The sequence below is a fragment of the Larus michahellis genome, chromosome 14, assembly GCF_964199755.1.
Source record: "Larus michahellis chromosome 14, bLarMic1.1, whole genome shotgun sequence".
In the NCBI taxonomy this organism is placed as follows: Eukaryota; Metazoa; Chordata; class Aves; order Charadriiformes; family Laridae; genus Larus; species Larus michahellis.
Window position 1 is genome coordinate 4,222,456 of NC_133909.1, and position 22,745 is coordinate 4,245,200.

The following is a 22,745-nucleotide window of genomic DNA, read 5'->3' on the forward strand; positions in this document are numbered from 1 at the left end:
GCTCACTGGTGGCTGCTCTTGCCAAAAACATTTTTGTGGTTCTTGTCTTTTCAAGTGGCTCTTTTGCAATAAAACCCAGATGCCATTAGTCCAGGGAGGCCTTCAGGCATCTGTTTACGTCCATGAAAGATGCCCTTTGTAATTAATTAATCTCCCAAAAGCTGCGGTAGCACATTCCCCGTGGCTCCTGGCGTGTCCCTGCCCGCCGGCCCTGGCAGCGGAGGTGCCTGCTCATTCCTGGGCGCTGAAGAAACCTTTTGTGCTGCAGCCTCGCCGCGAAAGGGGTTAAATCTCCTCCTTGGGAAGACACAGCGGAGATTTCAACACTTATCAAAACACAAACAGAAGTCAGCTTGCCTTCCCGCTGCCGCTTCAGCGGCTCCTGCTCTTGCTCAACAGTAGCTTGCAGTTGCAGGAGGTGGGGAGCAGCCGGGGACCCAGGGGGCAGGTGGTGGGAAAGGGGGGGTTCCACCCGGTTCCCGTGCCCTCTCGAGGGTTCAGGTGCTTCCAGCTGACTCCGTCGTCGCAGGGTTTCCAAACCGAAGGGCAACAACACACCACCTGAGCAATGCGGGCTCGGTGCACGTGGGGGGAGAAGGTGATTCATGAGACTGCCCTGAGCAAAAAGCCATACGAGCAGCTGCACCGAGCCGTCCAGCCCAGTGCCCTCTTCCAGATGGTGGCTGGTGTCTGGTATCTACAGAAGCGTGTACAAAAGCTGTGGTTTGTAGGGCTCCTTCCCCTGTTATCTCCTCCCTGCTGCAGGCAATTGGGGTTGGGGGCTCCCTATGGCTGAAGTAGGTCTGGGATTCTCACATGTCATCGCCACCAACTCACTTCATCCGCCGTGAATTTGGCCAGGCTGTTTCTGAGCCATTTACACTTTCGGCCTTTGCAGCATCAGGTGATGGCAAATCCCACCGTAGAATTACGTGTCTGCTCGGCAAAGGCCGTCCTCACGCTGGTTTTGAACCCCCGTCTCCATCCTTAGTGTCAGCAGCGATTGCCTTTATCTCTTGGCATCCTTCAGGATGTGCGAAAGCTCTCTCACCCCCCTCAGCTTGTTTCTTCTCCAGCCTGAATGTCCCTAATTCAGGGAGTTTCACCCAAACAGAAACCTTCAGCAAAGCCCAGAAGACATTTGGCTTCTCTAGGGCCAGGTCTTTGCTCAGCCTCTCTGTAACGTGGTTGCAAAGAGGAAGAAATGCTTTAGGAAGGGTCAGTCCTCGCTGCCTCATTTGTAACGTAACGACTCAGCCTGGGGTTTGGTTGTTATTGGTGTTTTTAGCTGTTGTTGGCTTTTCGTTGTTGCTTTTTTTGATAGATGAGTTTAATTTTGCTGGCATATTGCAGAGGTTTGCAAACCAGATGTTGCTGCTGCAGGACGGTGCGGGGCAGGCGGGGAGCAGTTCATCACGGCGCACGGGTGTCGCAGCCGCGGCAAGGTCAAAGACGAGGGGTCAGGGCTTGCGGGGGGGGGATGTGGGTCCCTGCTTCTTGGGACCTGGGGCCACAGTTGCCATGAGAACCGCTGGTGGCACGGCGGTGAACCTCACCGGCGCTGCAGCCACCTCCCCATCCATCTCCCATTCCCCCCCCCGGGAAGGACCGGACTGTTGGAAGGAAACCAAGGAAAACTCTGCTGAGAGCCTGGAAGGGGGGATTTTTTGTGTAACCAACTGATGACGGTGTGAATCACTGGTGTTTCGCAGATGCTGGCTCCTGTCCGGGGGTGATGTACAGGGTGATGCGATGTGAGGGGATGGGATGGGATGGGATGGGATGGGATGTGGCAGGCAAGGGGGAGCAAGGAGAGGAGCTGGGAGCACCCAAGAGGAGCAAGCGGCCGTTCATATGGCTCCTACACCTTCCTGGCTTGCCTTGTTTCACACGGAGGAGCTCAGGTTATCCTGCGGCCAAATCCTGCGATCCTTTAGCAAATCACACCCGATTCCTGGCCCAGAAGGGCTTGGGACTCTCAAGGGGACCGTGGGGCAGGATGGACCCTGGACGGAGCCCAAGCCCCTTCCCGCTCCCGGCTGGGAGAGCTTCCCAAAGCAGCCTGCGTGTAGGATTTCTTTGGGTGGAAGAAGGAAATTGCTGAGGTCAGGGGGCTGATATTGCACATTTTTATGTGACATCAGCGTGCTGCCACCTTGAAAATACCAAAAGATAGAGTCTTACATCCTGGCCCTTGAAAAATCCCTTGTGGCCTGCAGGAAGGCAGTGTTGTTACTCCAGAAATTCACTGTTATTCCAGGGAATTTAAGCCAATGCGCAGGAAACCTCAGTGTGGGCAGGGAGGAATTTAAAGGGATAGGACATTAGGAGTGTAGAGATGTGCCATCGCAAGAAGGGAGGTGGGACCCCCCCTCAGGAAGCCCCTTAGAAGCCTCGAATAGGCAAAATAGGTTTAGGTCTAATTCTAGGGAAACCGGCAGCCAAAGGAAGTGGGAAATCAGGAGGGTGTTTAGATGCTTTGCTGAATCAGAGCATTTCGGCTCCCTGACGATCCATGCAAGGACGGGAGCAAGCTGGGCTGGAGGCCTGAGGCTCAGGAGCATCCCGCCCTTGGCACCCGGGACATCCCCGAGCACTGCCTGTGCTCGGCTCCCCCACCGCGCCCAGGGGCGTTCGGCACTAACGTGTTCCCCTCTCTCCCTCTCCCAGAGACCTCATGCCCAGGACCCTGGAGGGGCAGATCACCATGGAGAAGACCCCCAGCTACTTCGTCACCAAGGAGGCCCCAGCCCGCATCTCCTCCATGTCCAAGGGCACGAAGCTCATCGTGGTGGTGCGGGACCCCGTGACCAGAGCCATCTCGGACTACACCCAGACGCTCTCCAAGAAGCCCGATATCCCCACCTTTGAGAGCCTGACCTTCAAAAACAGGACTACGGGCCTGATCGACACCTCGTGGAGCGCCATCCAGATTGGCATCTACGCCAAGCACCTGGAGAACTGGCTCCTCTACTTCCCCATCGGGCAGATCCTCTTCGTCAGCGGGGAGAGGCTGATCAGCGACCCCGCGGGGGAGCTGGGCAGGGTCCAGGACTTTCTGGGCCTCAAGAGGATCATCACCGACAAACACTTCTACTTCAACAAAACCAAGGGGTTCCCGTGCCTGAAGAAGGCGGAAGGCAGCAGCAAACCCCACTGCCTGGGGAAGACGAAAGGCAGGACCCACCCTGACATAGACCAGGAGGTGGTGCAGAGACTGCGGGACTTCTACCGGCCCTTCAACATGAAGTTCTACCAGATGACGGGGCAGGACTTCGGCTGGGACTGAGGCTGAAAAAAATAATTTAAGAAAAGGAAAATATAATATAATATATATTTTTTTTACATATCAGTAGAGAGGGGGGAAAATACAGAAAAAAAAAATAATAGTTGTGCTGAAACATGACTTGTTCTGATTTATTTTGTTCTTTTGACACTGCTTTGTTTTCTTTCGGAGATGAGGAGGTGTGTCCGCCCAGAAAAGGGGGCTGTGAACAGCAGCCTCGTCCTACTGACATCACCTGCAGCTCGGCTGCTTCCTTCAATGGGCCCAAGGTTTAGCGCCGTCTCTGTAAAAAAAAATAAAAATAAAAATATGCCGGTGCAAAGCTTTTAGATGTCCTCAGGTCCACCTCCAGAAATGACAGGGGTGCTTGGGGAAACTGGAGCTTTACTGGGAGGTCAGACAGATTTTGGCTTGCAAATACCACTTTAGACCAGACCTCATCACTTTTGACAAGGAAACAGAGGAGGCTTAATATCTAATTTGGCTTTCAAATCCTTACCTTGGGGGATTTTTTTTTACTGCATGAAACCTTTGGTGACACTTTTTTCATGTATTCGATTTTTTGTTTAAGTTTTGCTCCCCCTAAATCAAGTTCTTTTCATCAACCAAACTTATTTTTCATCCTACAGAAGCCAAAACCAATAATCCTTTGTTTTGTTTTGAGACAAAACAGTTTTGGTAGCCAAAAGTTGAAAGAAAGCAAATGATTCTTTTTGACTCTATGATGAAAATCGCCAGGTAGTCAAAAGGCCTCATTCACAGGAGTTGGCTCTAAACCAGTGGTCCCCGTTGCAGTGTGCCCCCCTTTTGCTACGCTGAGGTCTTTTTAATTGCTTTTCCCAGGGGGGGCCCATCTGAAGGGATTTGGGTGATGGGCACAGAAGGTCCACACTGAGATGCTGCTGCTCGTGGTACACCTGACTCAAAGGTGATGGGGGACCCACCATCCCACCATCGTACGCAGAAAACAAGTTCACAGTGTCCGGCGGGTGATATTTAAGCCATAATGAAGAACGTTTTAAGTTGGGTCAGTCTTAAAAAGGTGGAGAAAATGTTGTTTGGGGAAAAAAAAATGAACAAAAATTACATCCAGAAAGGGGAGAGAATGAGGAGAAGACAATGGACGATTTCTTGTCCTTTCATAAAGGAGAACCGAGGGGGAGGCAGGAACAAGAGCCCTGGGTGTGCAGGGCTTTAAAAATTGTCAGGCAAAACGAATCTCCTGTTTGCAATAACCAGGAGCTTTAAATTCTTTGCTTTGATCCTTATCGCCTTTTTTTGGCTGGTAAAAGTGTCTCAGCAACAGAAATCTATTAGCGAAGCAGGATCTTGTATTACTGTGGGCTCACTTATCTGCTGGCTCTTTATCTGCAGCGTTTTCTGGAGTATAGGAGCACCTAATTATCGCGTGGTGCTGTATAAACACCACACAATGATGCTCCCTCTCCTGAGTCTTAACTTTAAAAAGCCCCTGATGGGGTAAAACAAACTTAAGTGGGGGGATCACCTGGTAATGCGGTTAGGAAGAAGCCTGGGGACCAAGTTCACTGGCTGCCTGCACGTCCGCCGAGCTCTTAATAAAATCACAGCAGCACAAAGATTTCAAGGAGTCCAAAGAGAATTGTATCTGAAAGTACAGCTTAACCCAAGAGGGAGTCATCTCCACCTTGGGCTGTCCTGCTTAGGAAAACAGCTTGGTACCTGCTCAACTTCATGGCACCAAGGTCCACTGCAGGGGTTGAGCCACATCCCCGCCTCGGCTGCCCTGAGCCTCCTCCCTCCTGCCCATCCCTACACACCTCCCTCCCTTCCCAAGGATGCAGAGTCCTGGGATCTTCTCATCCCCTGAAGACACAAACCCAACATGGTTTTGTACGCAAGGCCCACTTCCCAATGTAATTAAAATAACCTCATTAGTGTTGCAAGGCCCTTCTCCCACCATTGTTGCCCCAAAGCCTTACCTGAGCTCGGTTTTCCGTACCCCGGCTGGTGGAGCGGTGGTGATGGGCTGGTGGCACCACGGCCGGGCTGTGCTCAGCAGCGTGTCCTGGCATGGCACAGCTCAGCGCCACCCTTGCTCCTTCCACTGATACCTCCACCCTCTTCCTATCATTCTCGTTCCAGCGTGTCCCATTTTAAGCCCCTTTTTGGCAACGTCCTGTACCACATCTGGGTAAACATCTTACGTCGTCGTCCTCTGCGAAGCCCTTGCAGCAGAAAGGCAGATGGGGGGGTCACAGACCCCCAACAGCCCTTTCTCTTACCTGCCTCCCTTCGGCCCCTCAGTGTTCATGTAAGAGATGACATGAGAAAATCAGAGATGGTCGAGCCGCTTTGGCTTCATGGGGTCATGGTTCCTCCCAGCATCTCTGCAGCTCATTGCTGGAGCTCAAAGCTCCCAAATTGGAAGAAGTTGGAATAGCGCTGGGCTCTTGGTAATGGTCTCCCCAGTGGTCTCACTGGAAACGAGGGGAGCAATCTGCTTTCTGCCCGTGCCGGCCAGATCAAGGGAGAATGGGCTCAAGGTGTAGCCGAAAGGATGGGGGTTAACTATCGGGAAAACCTTTCTAATAGCAAGGTTTGCTGGGGCAGGAATGGGAGATGGCCACCATCCCTCCCACGCTCTCCTCTTCCGTCCCAGGGCAAAAGCCAAGGTGGCGGCGAGGACAAGGCATCACTCAACTGAAACAACCAAAACATCGGCACAACCTCCCAGTGCCAGCACTACCGAGGCACAAAAATCCGAGGTTTTTCCAAGCTGAGAAGAAGATTTAAATATGCCATTTCTCTGGTATTTCAAGGAGACTTACGGTTGGGCTAATCTGTACATGCCTTTGACAAGTATAAATATCACTTAAGAGTATGATTTAAAAAAATCAATACAATTATATTGCTATTGTCTCTCATATGGTCACGTTTAGACTACTATAAAGCAGCTTTATAGGGCTACAGATTGTTCTTCCCGTATTGAACTAGCCAGAGCAACACCAAGCACCTTCATACAAATGAGTTTCTACAACTGCCACCAAATCACCGTCGTTAAATCAGTACCGTTTCGGTGTGTCCCCAAGCCTAACTATCATACGTGCCTTTAAAAAAACTCTTCCCAGCACACTGAACTCCGCTACATAGCCATATTTTCCCCAAAATGCTTGAAAGTTTTACTTCCGCTCGTTTCCGAGGGTTTGAATCCCTTGCTGCACACCTAGTAAAACTATTTAGGGCTCCGAGACCATAATTGATTTTTTTGATCTGGGCCATAAGTATTTTTGAAAAATCCCTCCGCGTATGAACAATGGCTTCTAAAAAGACGTCACGCAATCAAATTGCTTTGAACTCTAATAACATTTAAGCCTCTAAACTCTTTAGGCTTATTTTAAAATCCAGCCATGAAGTTTAGGCTATTTTAACCTGAGAATTGGAAGTAAACTATTGAAAACCGCACCCCTCCTAGGGCTACAGTATTGAGCATGTGTATTGGGGGGGGGGGAAGCAAAAGTAGCTATAAATAAAAAAGAAAGTGATCTATGAAGTTTATTTTTTTAAAAGCAGAAAAATCAATACATTACTGACGAGAAACTAATTAGTTGTATTAAAATTCTTCTGGTTTCAATAATCAAATGTGCACTGATGAAGCCTAGGCTTATATGCCACACAAATTATTTTAGAACATTTGTTTTAAAAAAGAACCCTTTATCTTTAAGGGTAAGGGTAATAATGAGAAGAAGCATCCTATCGATGCCAAGTGTCAAATTTATCATCGGGAAGAAATTTTTTACACTGAAGGTGGAGAGACGCCGGCCCAGGTTGCCCAGAGAGATGGGAGATGCCCCATCCCTGGAAACACTGAAGGTCACGTTGGATGCGGCTCTGAGCAGCCTGATCTAGTGGAAGATGTCCCTGCTCATGGCAGGGGGGTGGGAATGGATGGGCTTTAAAGGTCCCTTCCAACCCAAACGATTCTATGATTATTGAGCAGACGCATCTCCTTCGCCCCCCATTTGCAGCACCGCACGGGTGGCCTTGGTCAACAGGCAGTGGGGCTCTGTGGGGCACCCCAGCCCTGGTGCGCAGAAACCCCCAGCAGCTGGGGTGCTGAGCACAAGTATTGCCCCCAAAGGCTTCAAAAATCAGGTTTTTTTCCCCATTGACGGCACCGTGCTTTGGCACAGGCTTGTAGAGCCCGACTCAGGAAGGCAGTTGAACGGGAGACCTCCCTTCAGCCCCCTGCAGCAGCTCTTTGTACCGTGCTTCAACTGGCCACAGCTGGAAAATTTCGGAGAAATGGGTTTTTCTTTACCAGTGGAGTTTGGCAAGACAAAAACCGGCCCCTCTGCTGCTGTGAATCGCATCGTCGCGATTTCTGGAAGGGCAAGGTCCGGGCTGCCGCGTCCACGTTGTAGTAGTTGGCGCTGATTTGGTGCAGCGGGGAATTTAATCAACTCCTGAGGAAATGCTGCCACCCAATAATTTACACAGTTAAAAGGAATATAAACACCAACGTGCCATGAAGGACGGCGTATGAGACTCCTCTGCGTGCTATTCGGGGTGGTCTTTTGGGGTGCAGCACTAAGAAGGCAAATTTCCAGCAGTGATTTGGCCATGCCTACCCTGCACTGAGCGGCTTTTGACTAACACCGATCCTCAGCCTCCTCGGTTCTCCCCCGTACACACTAGCACACACAACGTTAGGTCTCCAGATTGGGGGGGAAAAAAAAAAAAAAATAACAAAATTGCCCATTTTCTTAACCATTAAAAAAAAGACTTGTTCGCATATAACAGTTTCTGGGTTTTTCTCTCCTCCCTCCCCGTTGCTTGGTGATACTGTCATCCTTCTCCCTTTGGTGCTATTCCAGTATGAAACAGACTGATTTTAATTTAATTTAAGAATGAAAAAGCACACATTTAATAAAGTTTACGGGTACTGAGAGGCTGTGCTCTCTTTTTGCTGGCGGCAGCAACCTGGAAAGAGTGGGCAGGTTAATGAAAAAGGGGAAAAGACGGAATTACCCGTTTGCGTCTGATTTTAGTCTCCTAAACCTAACGCACCCCGTGGCAGCTGGTGGGGGGGGGCTGTGAACTCCCCAGTGGACCTCGGTCTTGTCGCCATCATTTCCATGACCTCCCATCTTCCACTTCACGTTTCTCCACGTAGTTTGATCGTATTCCTTTCTTGAGATTGCAAAACACCCTTGAAAAGTCAGGTCTTCTCGCCATTCCCCCCCCGGCCCTGCCACGTCCCCAGCGTTTCGCCACCGCGTTTGATGAATTCCTGCGTTCCCCCGACCTGGCAGGAGAGGAACGGACCCAACTCACGACGCATTGCGTGAAACCTGAGGTGGAAGCAATTCACCAAGAAATATATACAGCGGAGCAGCCCCCCTGTATCAGGTTTTCTGTGTGGTCAAGTAAAGTGATATTCTATTTACTTTTTTAGATGTATAAACAGATTAAGTCCCAGGGAAAATATGCTCCCAAACTTCATAATATTTTATTAAACCACTGACGTTTAATATAATCTTTTGGCTTCCACAGAAAAATGTTCCATTTCTTTTCTGAGCACCTTTGATTTTATTTTCTTTTAATTACCGTTATCCGGAGTTAACAATGTGGGTTTTGCACTCCACCCAGCGAGGACTATCCAGATTAGAAGTGGGGAATTTTGCTGAAATACAGCAATATCTATGTGGTGGTAAGAAGTCAACGACGCCTGGGTGGAAAACTCGGGAGAAGCCAACGTGCAGAATGAATTCCCCTCCGCCAGGCAATAACAAGGCTGCATTCCTCAATTCATAGCATTTATTACCTAAGACGTTGGCCAGCCATGGCTTTTGAAAAAAAAATGATACCTCCTTCATCTTACGCCTGTCCGCACCGCTGTGCCGGGGCTGGCGCTGCTCAAGCTCGCTCCATCCCGGAGGCTGCGCAGCTCGTTGCTCCGCGGGGAAAGTTCTCATTAATTCGGGTCCGACACTGCCCTCAGGCTCAGCGCCGCACCGTGTGAACGCAGCTTTGGATGCATCGTCTCTCCGGGTGTGAAGTTGTGAGCGAAGGCCAACACCGTGGTGAGCCTCCAGCGCACCGTTTGGCCTGGGATCTTCCACATCTGATGACCGAGAAACGCCCTACGGACAGCTCGGCTCACAGGGAAAGCTGCTGGCAGCCAAGGAGAGCTCTTCCAGAAAGACTCAGCACCTCCATTTCGGCATCGTTAAATAGGAATGATAATGGTAATAATAATCTCATGGTTCTTAAGACAACTGTGTGACTCCTGGAGGCCAAATTTGCTGGTGGGAGTGTTACCTGAGGTCCTCAGTGCAGCAGAGGAACTTCAAACACAGCTTTATCAGCCACAAGTACGTGCTCACCTGCCAAACCTCTTTGCTATTTCCTCTCCTTCAACTCAGAACAGTCCTGGTAGTGGAGGGTCCTTCTTCATAGACACACCAGCATCTGGCCTCTCCGAGTTCCTCCATTAACACCGGCGCAATGGTGATGTTGCAGACAGGATTAGACGTGCTCAGCCATGGTTTCTCCAGCTCATTTCTTTTGTTCTTTCACCAGCAGCCGTGATTTAGGGCATGTGAGCAACATCTAAAGGAAATGACTGAGAGGTATTGGCTGGGGAGCACTTACCTTCCCTTGTACGGGGCTTATGGAACAGAATCAATAGATTTTCTATCCTGCTCGCTGCTGGAGACCCCCCATGGCTGGGCACAGAAGAGATGGCAACGGAGTGAAAAAATTTCTCCCGAGAAGGACAAGTTCAAGAGCACAGAGGAAAGCGGCCGAAAGCATCGTTATCGATGGGGCAAACGCAGTCAGGAATCTCATTACTTGCCTCTTGGCACCGCCCCCCCACCCCGCCCCAGCTGCACGCATGCTGCCTGGTCTGCAGCACAGTGGGGCTTTGCTGGGGCGAAACGGCTTCAGCGGCCTCCCAGGACCCACGGCTTCGGGGAGCGCAGAAGGGTTGGTGGTTGCCCTTGCAATCGGGGCAGGCTCCGGTGAGGCGCGGGGCTGGTGGAAGCAGGGCAGCCAGCGTCCAGCATCTTCCACGCACGTTATCGGTTCAGCAGCAGCACGGGATTTGCTGGATGGCCGGGAGCCATTTCCTACTTGTTTTTTTTAATCAGGTCTTCCGGCCAAAAGAGCGTGTCTGCTAAGCTCAGACAGGGTCTGTTGTCCAAAATGAAGCCACAGTCCAAGGACACCAATCCAGGGGCACACCCTACCCCACAGACGTGTCTCTAGCCCCCTGCCATAGGAATTATAAAAATATAACCAACGGCATCACTACACCATGATTATAAAAAACTGTGGTCCCCTGTAACTGAAACCCAGTATTGGCCTGAGACCAAACTCCTCCATATTCCACAATTGGAAGATTCAAGGTTAAATTAAGAAATTACTTGTATGGCTGCCCCACACGAGCTGCTGGCAGGGCTGGGGCTCAGGACACGGCCAGCTCTGCCCATGTAATTTGGATATTGCCCCTGTTTTGGTGAGCGGGAGGTGCCAGATGAGCTCTCCCCGGCCAGCAGTTACCCCACTGGCACCAGCCCTGTCATCCGGAGCAGACACTCATGTAAGGGGCGTCTGGACGATGCTGCTGGTGCCGTGATGGACTGCCCGTGTACATCATTGCGTCTGCCGTCAGGACCAAATCTGGGCTTTCACTGCCTCAGAAAAACTTATTAATGGCAGAGCTGGCTGATCTCCAGCCGCAGCCCCCCGCGCCCCGGCACGGCCAGATCCCGGCTGTGGATCCTACCTCCGCCAAACTGGAGCTGTGGCTTGTTTTCCAGGCAGTGTGAGAACGTCCATCCGAAGTTGGAGCTTCACTTTTCAACCACCTGAACCCCTCTCCGACATAACACACCCCGGAGCTGGGGAGTTCACGGGGCTCATGCCGCACGTTGGACCCTCGGCACTGGTGCTCCGGAGGGAAATGCCACACAGGAACCTGCCCGGCCACAGCCACTGCCCGGGCGGCCAAACTGGCCAGGGGAATTCATCCCGGTTTGACACCCCGTATTTTACCAGCTTTACTAAAGCGAATATTGTCATATGCTTCTACTTTTCGAGGAGCTGAGCTGTCCTTTAGGTAGCAGCTGCCAGCATAAATATACACGAGGAACAGGTTTTTAGTTCCTGAAAAATGTCTAAAAACTGTAAACAATTCTCAAGTCATACGGGGATAAACACTCAGAATTTCAATATTGTTTACAGTTTAAAAAAACAACAGTCGCTTGAGTTCAGTCAAGCCAAGCATTTTGGATAGATAATTTTTGAACATTTGGTTTCAATTCTCCCAAAACTTCAGCAAAGAAGCCCCATTCACGCTAAACTTAGCTTACAATTCAAAATGAAAAGTATTACTGACTAGAAAACCGGATGTTTCTATTTCAAAAAAGCAACCGTCTCAGATATTGGACCATCTTGGAAGACCCTTTGACAAAAAGAAAAAACAAAAACACTCGGTCAGGAAGTTTATCCAGCCTCATCTTCTCCTGCTTAAAGTTTCCGTTTGGTCGAATTAGTTGTTTACTTTGCTTAACAAACAAGAATGCTCTGTCAAAAATGAAAATTCCTGACGTGTCCCATTTGTCAGCCCGAGAGCAGAAACTCTCCTCCTCGGCCCAGTCCTTCCCGCCGGCACTGCAGCCTTCCTCCCTGCCACCGGCCCCCGCTCCCCCCGCAGACGCTTTGCAACGGGGCAGAGTGGAAAACAGAGTTCTTTAATTTCCTCTTTGCATTAGACTTCATTAGGAAAAATCCAGAGGCCCCTCACCGAGCAAACGTCTGCATTTGCATGTCTTCTGTGGATGTTTGAATTATATTTTCCTGTAGGGTTTTTTTCTTTTTTTTCTTCCTTTTCTTGTGTCTTTCCTGCCCCACTGACACCGCACTCCTTCTGTGCTCACAATTAATTCCTGAAATAATTTTTTTTCACTTCTGCTACTCTCTCTCAGCTGGATGGCTCACAGGAACATAATTTGCTAGCTCTGTTGTTAGGAAATTAGCCATTTAAGCTATTTGTTGGTATTAGTGATTACCCAGTCAAGTTACATGGCAGTCCTCCCATTCCCAGGCTGCGTAAGACATCTCTCAGGAAGAAAGTAGGAGAAAATAATTACTAACAAACATTACAGGGTGCATTTTGGATGCTTCACTTCACTAAAATGCATCAGATCTGACGGTTTCTGGATTAGGTATTTGATGTTACCAGTTTGCAATCACCAAATTCTACTTCGTGACCGCATTCATGAAATTATTTGCAGATCTGGACTTTTAAACGTGTTGAAGACACCTCTGTAATCATTCCTAAGTACAGCCACCAAGGCCGGGATAAATAATGCGAAGTAAGGCCAGGAAGAGGAAGAGCACCGGTAAGAAACGCAAACACCCAACGGTGCAGCATCCAGATAGATGCAGCCCCGTCCCTGCCAGGCTAAGGGAGGTTCAACCAACACTTTTCTCACCAGACCAGCCTTTGGACAAGAAAACAAGAGCTAAACCCTTTCTCCAAGCTTGTGGCTCCTAGTAAGGCACTTGATTTCCAACACAGAACAAGTGGGAACTAAACCTTTTTTCGCTGCTGTGTAGGGGGTAAACACGGCCCAACATGCCCAGTTATGGGAATGGGGCTCTGTGGGCTCAGGAAGCCAACCCGTCTATCCTCAACCACAACCAAGCCAACTCTGTTGCCCTAAACATTCCCCAGATCTCGAGCCTGCCTTGGCCTCTTCCTTCCTCTCCCATGGGCTCTCTTTTCCCATTTGCTTCCCAGCAGCATCCTGCTTCCCTGCCCGAGCACCGGCTATCAGGAAGGCTTCTGCTTGTCTCCATCCCTACAAGACCCTCGGTAGCTTGTACGCACACCAGGAAAAAAACACCACAAACAAGCTGTTAAGACTGTGCAGCCCTTTAGCGACGCTGACTGTGTCCAGAGCAGAGCCCCGCTGCTCCCCGGGACAGCTGGACTGCACATTCCCACCCCTTGTGAAGACTGAGACCATCCAGGACGCAGATGGGAAAGCAAATTAATTGTCAGCCTGTGGGACATCACTGATGAACAGCAAGGGAGGCCAACTCCCCCTTGACTGGATCTGTTGCCTTCTCACAGGAGCATTTTGACTCGTCTTCCTTTATCTACCAGCTGCAGTTTTAGACTCCTAGGGGAGGATGCAGGAGAAAGCAGGAGAAGGGAGAAGGACAAGATCTCCGAATCGGTTGTCCCCAGCCCGTTGTGCCCTGGGGTGGTAGCACCGAGGCTGAAAAAAGAGCCAAAGAGAACAGCCTACTACTTGTTCTCCTACAAAGGACCTCAAGGTCTCACAGGCGACGTATTACTTCAGAATATAGTGGTTGTCCTCTGATCCAGATTCCCTAGACAGACATGGGCGTGCGTTTGTGCACACACAGGGGTGTTCGTGTGGGAGACTGGAGCATTTTCAGCTTTGGCAAGCTCTCCTTGCACATCAGAGAGTTACGGCTCTGAAATACAGGGGAGGCAACAGGGGGAAAAAAAAAAAACAAAAAAAAAGACTCCCAGATGTTGCATTTGACTTTCTATCAGGCTCTTTGCTACCTGTGTGGCCCTGGCAAAGCACCGGGGCTTCTTGGATGCGAGCTCCCGTGCTCCTGCTGGATCCATCCCGAGATAGGGAGCTGGCTGGTGGTCAGAGAGGAGAAGCCAAGCTGCAGCTATTCCCTCCCTCCACTCCCAACCCGTGGGCTGTGCTCCAGTATCTCTGCTGAGAGAGGGAAAGAAGTTTTTTATTAATCAAATGAAATAAAGACTGAAGGGATGAAAGGGAAGGTTCAAGGGAGCTGCAGGTGGGGAGACACCGAGGAACTGGAGCGCAGCAGCTGTTTCTATAAGGCTTCCTCCTGCAGAAACATTAGCTGTCCCTCACACCCCTTCTCTGCTCCATCCCCAGCTTGGCCTTGGAGCAATGCGGCTTTTCCACCCCCTCCTTCCAGCCAGCCCTCTCCCGCCACGCACACCCACAGCGTCTCTGGGCACTGCCAAGCACCAGCCATCACGCTCAGAGCTGCCCGCACACACGGCTCCGTTAAGAAAAGCAAGTAATTCTGTCAGATATGGGTTTTGGGGATTTCTGCGCTCACCCCTTGGCCACCATCCTTTCCTGTACCAACCACCCGAACCCAGGGTTAAGCAAAGGAATGAGCTTCAGAGCATGAGAATTATTCTCGGCCTTTGTAATCCCAGTTCCAATTTATCGGCATAAAACCTATCAATCAGTTTTCTTTGGCTAACTTCCTGTTGGAAACTCCTTTTCCAAGCTCACCTTCTTTTCCAGCACCACCACACCCATCTCCAACCAGAAATGACACCAAGGACTCCTACGCTCATCCATACGCACAGGGCGTAGCTCCATCCTCGGGCTTAAGATTTAGGGACTTTGCACCACGGTCAATTGGAAACAGAGACACTCAATCATCCGCCCGTTCTTTTTATACTACATCCCACAAGCGCTGAAATGCAGCCAAGTTTGGGAGGTATCGGTAGTTTGGTGGACAGCTGATCTCTGTGAAGCGATATGCAAGCCAGCTCAGGAGGATATTGTATTCCAAGGCAACCGAAGCATATTTCTGGTTTTACATCAAATTCTCTGCTACCTTTTGGCAGAAGGCTCTCTATACATAAGGTCTTGTTTGAAGATTCATGTTCTTGGCATCCTTGCGCTCACGTTGGCTGCTGCAGAACTCCTTCGCGTCTGCAAGGGTTTGCATTTGCGCATCATCCACATCAACTCACATCAGGCATAGCCAGGTCCTGGTCACTTCTGACCCCTCTCCATGCTGTCAGGCGAGAGCTGAGCTAGTGTTCTGCAGCTGGTGGGTCCAGCCAGCCCTTTAGCAACCACTGCAGCAGGTTCAGGCTGAAAGGCTCAGTCTCCAAAGAGCCCGAGGAGCCCGTGGATGGAGCTGGCTGGGACTCGGAAGGCAGGGGAACCTTTCCTCCTAGGGCCCTGCGCTGCATTTCCCTGTTGAGCCAGTTGTAATGGGAAATGACAGCTGATGAAAGCTGCTATTCACGGCCCTCTAAACAGTTCGTTACCCCCCTCCTCGTTCCAGCCCTTCGATGAGATTCACTCTGGCTTGAGTCCAAGCGCAGAGACCGAAGCGGCTGGAGAACCCACCGCAGCGGCGGTGGCCGGGGCCGTACTGCGGCAGGGCTTTCTGGCTGTGCATCACAGCCACCAGCGGAGAACAGCCGTAGGCTACGTCCTGCCCAGCCCAGCTCTCCTTCTGTTCAGCTGATATTGCGTTTCAGGTGAGACACTGATAGTCACCAAGGCCCCATTTGTGCATGTCTATAGGTTTATACCTCCCTCCTCTATAGGAGTACCTCCCCAAATCCCTCCAGATGTGTACGCATCTGGGGACACACGCACAGAGCAGGCACAACATCTACCACTCTGTGGTTTATCTGTATCCGGCCCCTTTTGTCACTCCAGAACACACACTGATTGTTTGCTGCAGGAGTGCCGCACTGCTTCAAGCCTTAAATGCCTTCTCCAAGCCCTTGGGCTCCTAGACATCCCCCCTCTTCTCAACATTGTCAGCTCTAAAAGACCTTTCATAGAATCACAGAATGGTTCGGATTGGAAGGGACCTTAAAGCCCACCCAGTGCCACCCCCTGCCCTGGGCAGGGACACCTCCCACCAGCCCAGGTTGCTCCAAGCCCCATCCAGCCTGGCCTTGAACCCCTCCAGGGATGGGGCAGCCACAGCTTCTCTGGGCAACCTGGGCCAGGGGCTCACCACCCTCACAGCAAAGAATTTCTTCCTCAGATCTCATCTAAATCTCCACCCTTTCAGGTTCAAACTGTTACCCCTCATCCTATTGCTACACCCCCTCATAAAGAGTCCCTTCCCCATCTCTCTGGTAGACCCCCTTCAGGGACTGGAAGGGGCTCTAAGGTCTCCCCAGAGCCTTCTCTTCTCCAGGCTGAACGCCCCCAGCTCTCTCAGCCTGTCCTCACAGCAGAGGGGCTCCAGCCCTCCCAGCATCTTTGTAGCTTCCTCTGGACCCGTTCCAACAGGTCCATGTCCTTCCTGTGGTGAGGGCTCCAAAAGCTGGACACAGTGCTCCTCACTAGCTATCAGTGGGTTTCACCACTAACCCCTGGGGTGGCTTCCTGCACAAGGTATCTGGAATTTAGATTGGATCTTGCCTGTAAGATCCTAGGCAGCTCCACACCTTGAGATGTAGGCCGAAAAGCTGAAGGAGGATTCAGAGAAGACCCATGAGAATGGCTGAAATCCTGAAAAGCCCTGGAAATCTCACCATGAGTGAAGAAGCCAAGGAAAAAAAAAAAAAAATCTATCTGGCTTAACAGCAACCTTTTCTCAGACTGAGAGAAGAGATCCAAGACATACAAGGATCTGAGCTTGCACCAGAGCCTTTGGTCACTCATTTAGGTGCCTAAGTTTGATCATCTAAGTCTAGATTTAATCGTCCTCTGTTGTGGGTTGGCGAGCTGTGCTATGGAGTTTGAATTAATTCTTCTATTTCTACGTCACCGTTCTGAGACTCAACGGATGTAAATGATTTTACCCGGCAAAAAGACACCACAGTGGTGCCAGGAAAAGAATTCCTACCCACAGGCCCTGAGACTGCAAGACAGGCAGTCAAATAAAAGGGTGAACACAGCTTTTTGAAAAGAAATCTCAAGAAACCAACTCTCACCTCTCAAACTCTGACTGTGGCATCGTTTTACAAAGAAGGGATTCCTGCATGGGATAATTAAAGACAGACGTTTCAGCAAGGATAACCTGGTGGATAACAACATAGTGGCAGCGGGCCAGGGCCAGCCACTGGTGCCTTTCCTCCTGGAGACCCATGATGGTGCCACAACTGCGACCAGCGGGAACGGACAAAAATTCTTTGTCACAATCTAACCCTTCTGGGCTCGTCCATCTGCTGCACCAAGCCCTTCACTCCTTGTCTTTGCACTCATGGAAAATGCCATCCAGGATTGTACTCACCAAAGCTTCGGAGCTGAGATCTGGTCCATGCCATGGATCACTAACGAGGTGCTCTCTCCAGATGCACTTGCACTCCATCAGCTGTCAAAGCCAAGGGGATCACCTGAGAAGGATGTATCAAATGAGCGTCATTAGCTTATAAAGCCAAGTGCCAAAACTTCATCAGCCACTGACCTGAGAAGAACCAGGAGTACTGAAAGACACCTTGTCACGGGGGAACACCAATTCACCCCCCAGGTCTCCGGGAAGCCAACAAAGCTTCTTTTTGTGTCTGGTTGTGGAACAAGACAAATCCAACACTTCTGGCACACAGTAACACTCCGTTTCCCATCGTGGGGGGAGAGGAAGGGGGGCCCAAGGAACCATCACTAGTTAGGCCAGTACTGTCTCACTGTTTTCATGCCTGCCTGTATCTGTCTCCTGACCATTTTCCCTTTATCTTTTTGAGGCTAAGGACCTACAGCAACTGAATTTTAGCCATCACCCTTTGGTGCTCTCAGAGTAGAAACCTCCATGTCCAGAGGAGCTCGGTGTTCCACAGGAGCAGGGTACGGTGCAGCTGGGATTTTCAGAGAGGGCTGGTGGGGCCATGAGCTGCTGCTGCTGACTCTGAGGAGGAAGGACCAGGGGATCTGCGTCTCCCTGGAAGGATTTCCATTTCCACAGCAGACTTTCAAAAACATTAGCAGCCACAGTCCAAGAAGCAAAATGTCCGTTTGTGGGTAATAAACCCAGACAGATACCTCCTGCACGCAAACAGCCAGTGCCTCTGAGACAAGACGCTCTAAATAAATAATCAACAAATCCCAGAGCTGAATGCACAGTTGCTATTTGCATCATAAATAAATGAGGAGGCTTTTATTTACTCATCCTGGGGGCAGAGCACATAACAGAGGGGCTCCTCAGAGCTCCTGTGCCAGAAATTGTCATTGCTTTAGCACAACCACTCGGGTCCCACCAGCTGGTTGCTCCTGGGGCAATGCACAGCTCGCCAGTGAGAAGGGAAAATAAACGCGATGTCTCCGTCATCATGGAGCACTCAGCTCCCTGCTGACCTCCCTTAGCTGGCACGGTGGGGAGGACATGGAGCCAGCACCCAGGGACGTGTCTGAGCTGCCACAGCCCTGCTAGCCAGGGAGATGGAGGTTGGAGGCTCCATCACACTGGGAAGATCCGCAGATCCACCGAAAGACAGCCATGTTTGTCACCATTAGAGACATCGCTCCTGGTTGTAAACCATCCTCTAATGGCTCCACGGGGCTAGCCGCACAAGGAACATGTAGGTCCTTCTCGCTACTAAAGCTAGAGGACATCGTTTTGCATCAGGAAGCCATTGCACAGTTTGAGGAGAAGGCCATGCTCCAGGGAGCACTCTGAGAAGGAGCAGCCCAAAGGAAAATTAGGAGTTTTGATAAAGAAAAATAGTCCCATAGTGGTGGAGAGAAGCCAGTCAGTGCCCCCAAACTCCGTGAAAAGCCTCAAGAAATGGAAAAACTCTACCAAAAAATAGCGAACTGGAAAATCTCAAGATGCTTTCCACAGAAGACACCTGCTCAGTACCTCCCTTCTCCCCACAAATTTCATTTGGGAATGCAGTGAACCACCAGCTGTTCTTTCTGTGAGGCCAACAGTAAATCCTCTACCCCCCATCACTCCTCGGGGTCAAACCTGCTCTTGGACAAGCGACTACCTTGAAACTGCATCAACCTTGCAACAGGGGCACCCCGGTGTCATTCAACAAAAGCCAAACCAAACCACAAAGAAGAACAGAAGACAAAAGTTCCCATTTCTTTCCCTTAACACCCACTGAACAGGGAAAACAGTTAGTGCCATTTCCAAAGAGAAAAGCCACCTTTCAGCCACAAAATATATCCCTGGAGATCCAGCACACTGGCGTCTGGCTTGGTTTTATTTACTTATGTATCAAGTGCTATTGATCCGTTTGCTTCAAGCAAACCAGCGAGCAGTGAAACCTTTTCTGCTCTTCATGTCCTGAAAACTGCATTTTTTTCCTTGTTGGGTTGGGGGGTGACAAACAGCCAGAGCTCAGAGCGGCTCAGAGCACACACGTGCAGCCTGACCCCATCCGTCAGCTGCAACGGCATCCCGAGCCCGCAGCTCTATTTGGGATTATCAATAAAACACAAGTGGATCCAGGGAGGTCCCACCCCTGGACACCATGGTGGCTCCTTGCCTTGTTGGTGGCACAAGGAGGACAACACGCGGGCCAGATAAACTGTAGTGTAGAGCCAGGAACTGAATTCAAGCCTTGCATCCAAAACGCAAGGTCGCCCTTCCCCATAAATCACTGTCCTGCAACTCCACGTGCATCTTTGATGATTGGACGGGGCCAGTCCTAAGCAGATGCAACACAACATCGTGTGGAAGCCCAAACCAGACCCTTTAGGAACAACTTCTCCCCAAATCAGATTGTTATCTAATCCCACCACTAACTCCGCTGTCTATTCACACAACTATTTTACCAGCTATCCGACAGCCAAAATGCATTTCTATGCTTGAACGGTTCATTGCCAGGATTTGTGTTTCTAATACAGCTGCGAGAAGACCACGGCTTTGTGCGCTGATCCCACTGAGATGGTCTCCTCTCCTGCCTCCGCATGGGGGGTGCCTTGGTCCACTGGGTCCCAGCGAGAAAGGCCCATTGCCAGCCTCCGATTTGGTGCTAGGATTTATACCTCTTTCCTTACAGGAATGTGAGCTGCTCCAGCACTCATCGGGCTGGCACCAAACTGCTAATACTGTTCAAAATCAGTGCTGGTAGAAAAATGTGTCATAAAATTTATTTTGCAAAGGAAAAGTCATTTTTAGTTGGGTTTTTTTTGGTGGGGTTTTTTTTTGGTTTTTTTTTTTTTTTTAAAGAAAGCTATTTCCTCTTCCCACACCACCGCCACTCAATCCTCCCCCACCCCACTGAAATCACGTCTCATCTTGCAGAGGAAATTTTGATTTTTCATTGGGGAAAAAAAAAAAAAAAAAAAAGAAAAAAAAAAAGCCAAACAAACCGAAGTGAATTATTTTGGCACGAAGCCGATGTGTTTCAGCTCCAACGTATTGCCACAACACCTCCAGCATTAAGTACCCCAACCTGGGAATGGCAGCAGGCGTACAGCTGCCATGAGGACGGGCGGCAGCACAGCCAAAGCAAACTGGTTTGGTTTTCCAGTAAAACATGCGGCTTTCCAGCTCAAAAAAAGATTGGTTTACCTTCTTGTACACGCACGTTAGCGTATAGCCTCTTGCTACAGAAACAGGGTAGGTTTCCTATAGGACTTGGTGGGTTATTTATTGCCAGGAATGAGTAGATGAACCCACACGGTTAAGACAAGATGCTGCTGGCCCTGGGAAATGGGGTCCTGCCTCTGCCACTGCACCTCCTAGACCTGCCTTCACCCCGGCCCAGCTCCTCCTGACCCGTCCCGTAGGGAAAGCAGCAGGAAATCACGTAGTAAACCCCGTGCCCGCATGGGCAGCGTGGCACAAGTGAGGGTTGCTCAGGCGGGAGGAACGCTGGCTCAAATTCCTCCGGGGTGCGAGACTTTGCAGCTTTATCAATTGCTATTTTTAACACAGCTGGGGGTCGTGCAGCTTTCCCGGCTCATAAGAAAATCGAGAAAAAGCAAAATTTCACTCGGTGGCACTACCTGTGTCACGGATGGTACACGGGTGATGCATTTCAACCTAAAAGATTAAAGTTTTGCAGTCCTATAAACAACTGTAAAGAAGCTCTGATAATGGGAAATGTCAGGAAACTTAATAACAACAGAGATTAGCGCCCTGCCTGTAGCACGTTGTTGCTGCATTCAGCCAGCTTTTTATATATAATGTCGACAGCTCCATACGAGCTGTGAATAGTTTCCTATCTCCTCTAAGCCTGGAGCCTCCAGGAACATGACTGACTTCCCTAGAGCTGTTTTGGATTTACACTGGCTCTGCTGAAACCAGGATTGAACAGCCAGAGCAGACCGAGGGAAGCCAACCCCGTCGCTCCAAAACTAGAGGAGCCGTGTCGCTTTACCAACGGGAGGATGGAGGAAACGCGCTTTGGATCTCTCTCCTGCCTTGGCAGAAATCCGCGCCCCCTCTTCCAGCTCCAGTAGAGCTGTGATGATTTACAGCAGTGGGGGATCGGGTCCTCCGCTCGTAGCGCTGCGGGATGATGGAGACAATGCTGATGGCAGAGACCTGTCCCGTTTCTAAGCCCAGGACGAATTAACGGCTCAGTTTAATCAAGACGACGGGCAGGTTTTTCCAAATTGGATGGAAGGGAAGCGCGCTGAAGGCCAGCAAGGAGCATCCTCTGCTAACAGACACCCCCCAGCAGCCCCCCAGTCCCCAATAACCCGCTCCTAACGCTGGTCTGGGAAAGCCGAGATGGTCAGCACACCACCAGCTGCATCCCTGCCTCTTCCACTCACCTTCCCACCGCCCTCAGCTCCACAGCCCAACGTTCCACACCCGGCGTGGCATTCCCAAGAGCTCCTCAGCGGCATTCCTTAAATCTCTGATAATGGATGGGATTTTGACAGGAACGTCCCCTTAAAGTCCTCCCTGGTCTCCAAATCATCTTCTATGGTGTTGAGGGCTGCTCTTTTGCTCACGGTATCTCTAAAAATACACAAAGATACAAAAGAAATCCCCTCCCCAAACTTTTCGAACCAAAAAATAAATGACGTGATTAATTATTCTGAAAAAAGTCTGTTTATAGTTTGGAGTCCATAAAACAGAATGCCTGATTTAATACACTATCCGAGAATGTGCTGTTTTTCATTTCAGCACAATCAAGACCTAAATCTGTGTCTCCCTCTCTCTCATCTGAGCTGGAAATGGTTTTATATTCCATCTTGCTTTAAATTATACACATCAAGTTTATAATGGGACACGGTCTATTCTGTTGCCAAAACCTGCTCTGTAAGATCATCTATTAAACTGTATTTATTTTTTATGACAAACAAGAAAAATGACAAAACAGCTACCGAGCTTCTGCTAATGAGGACCAAATGCCTCCCCAGGCACCGTTCCTATTACAGGCATCCGCACAGGAGCTGCCTTCACGTCCTCCCACCCGCCAGCGATGGCCGAAGGAAGATGCAGGGCTTTATAAACCCCACTATCAGCCCCGGGGGATCACGGCTCTTGCTGTCTGCACTTGGCTACGAGATCTGGGGTCAGGAGCTGTATCCCAGTGGGATTCAAGCAAGGAAACTCAGCCCTGGAAGAGGGAGAGAAAAGCTATTTGAAGAAAGGCGATGGGAGAGCCCCCGACCGGTGTTCAGCCTCTCACCTGGGATGAGGGTGTGGGAAAACAAGACTGGTGGGACGTTAGTTAAAGCTGAGGCTTTGGGGCTGGCAGGTGGGGAACCATAAGAGGGGCAGGTTCCCCAGCCGACCCAATCCTCCTCCCAGCTCCTGGGGA

The 22,745-nt window shown here is 50.3% G+C and overlaps 1 protein-coding gene across 1 annotated transcript in view; it reads left to right on the top strand.

Moving 5' to 3' along the window:
* The window catches only part of HS3ST3A1 (heparan sulfate-glucosamine 3-sulfotransferase 3A1), a 42,707-nt gene extending 34,339 nt beyond the window's left edge, over nucleotides 1–8,368 (top strand). The window contains exon 2 of the mRNA XM_074607739.1: nucleotides 2,671–8,368. Coding sequence (XP_074463840.1) covers nucleotides 2,671–3,289 — 619 coding nt within the window. The 3' untranslated portion in view covers nucleotides 3,290–8,368. The remainder of the gene's footprint in view (nucleotides 1–2,670) is intronic.
* The last annotated feature ends 14,377 nt before the right edge of the window (nucleotides 8,369–22,745 follow it).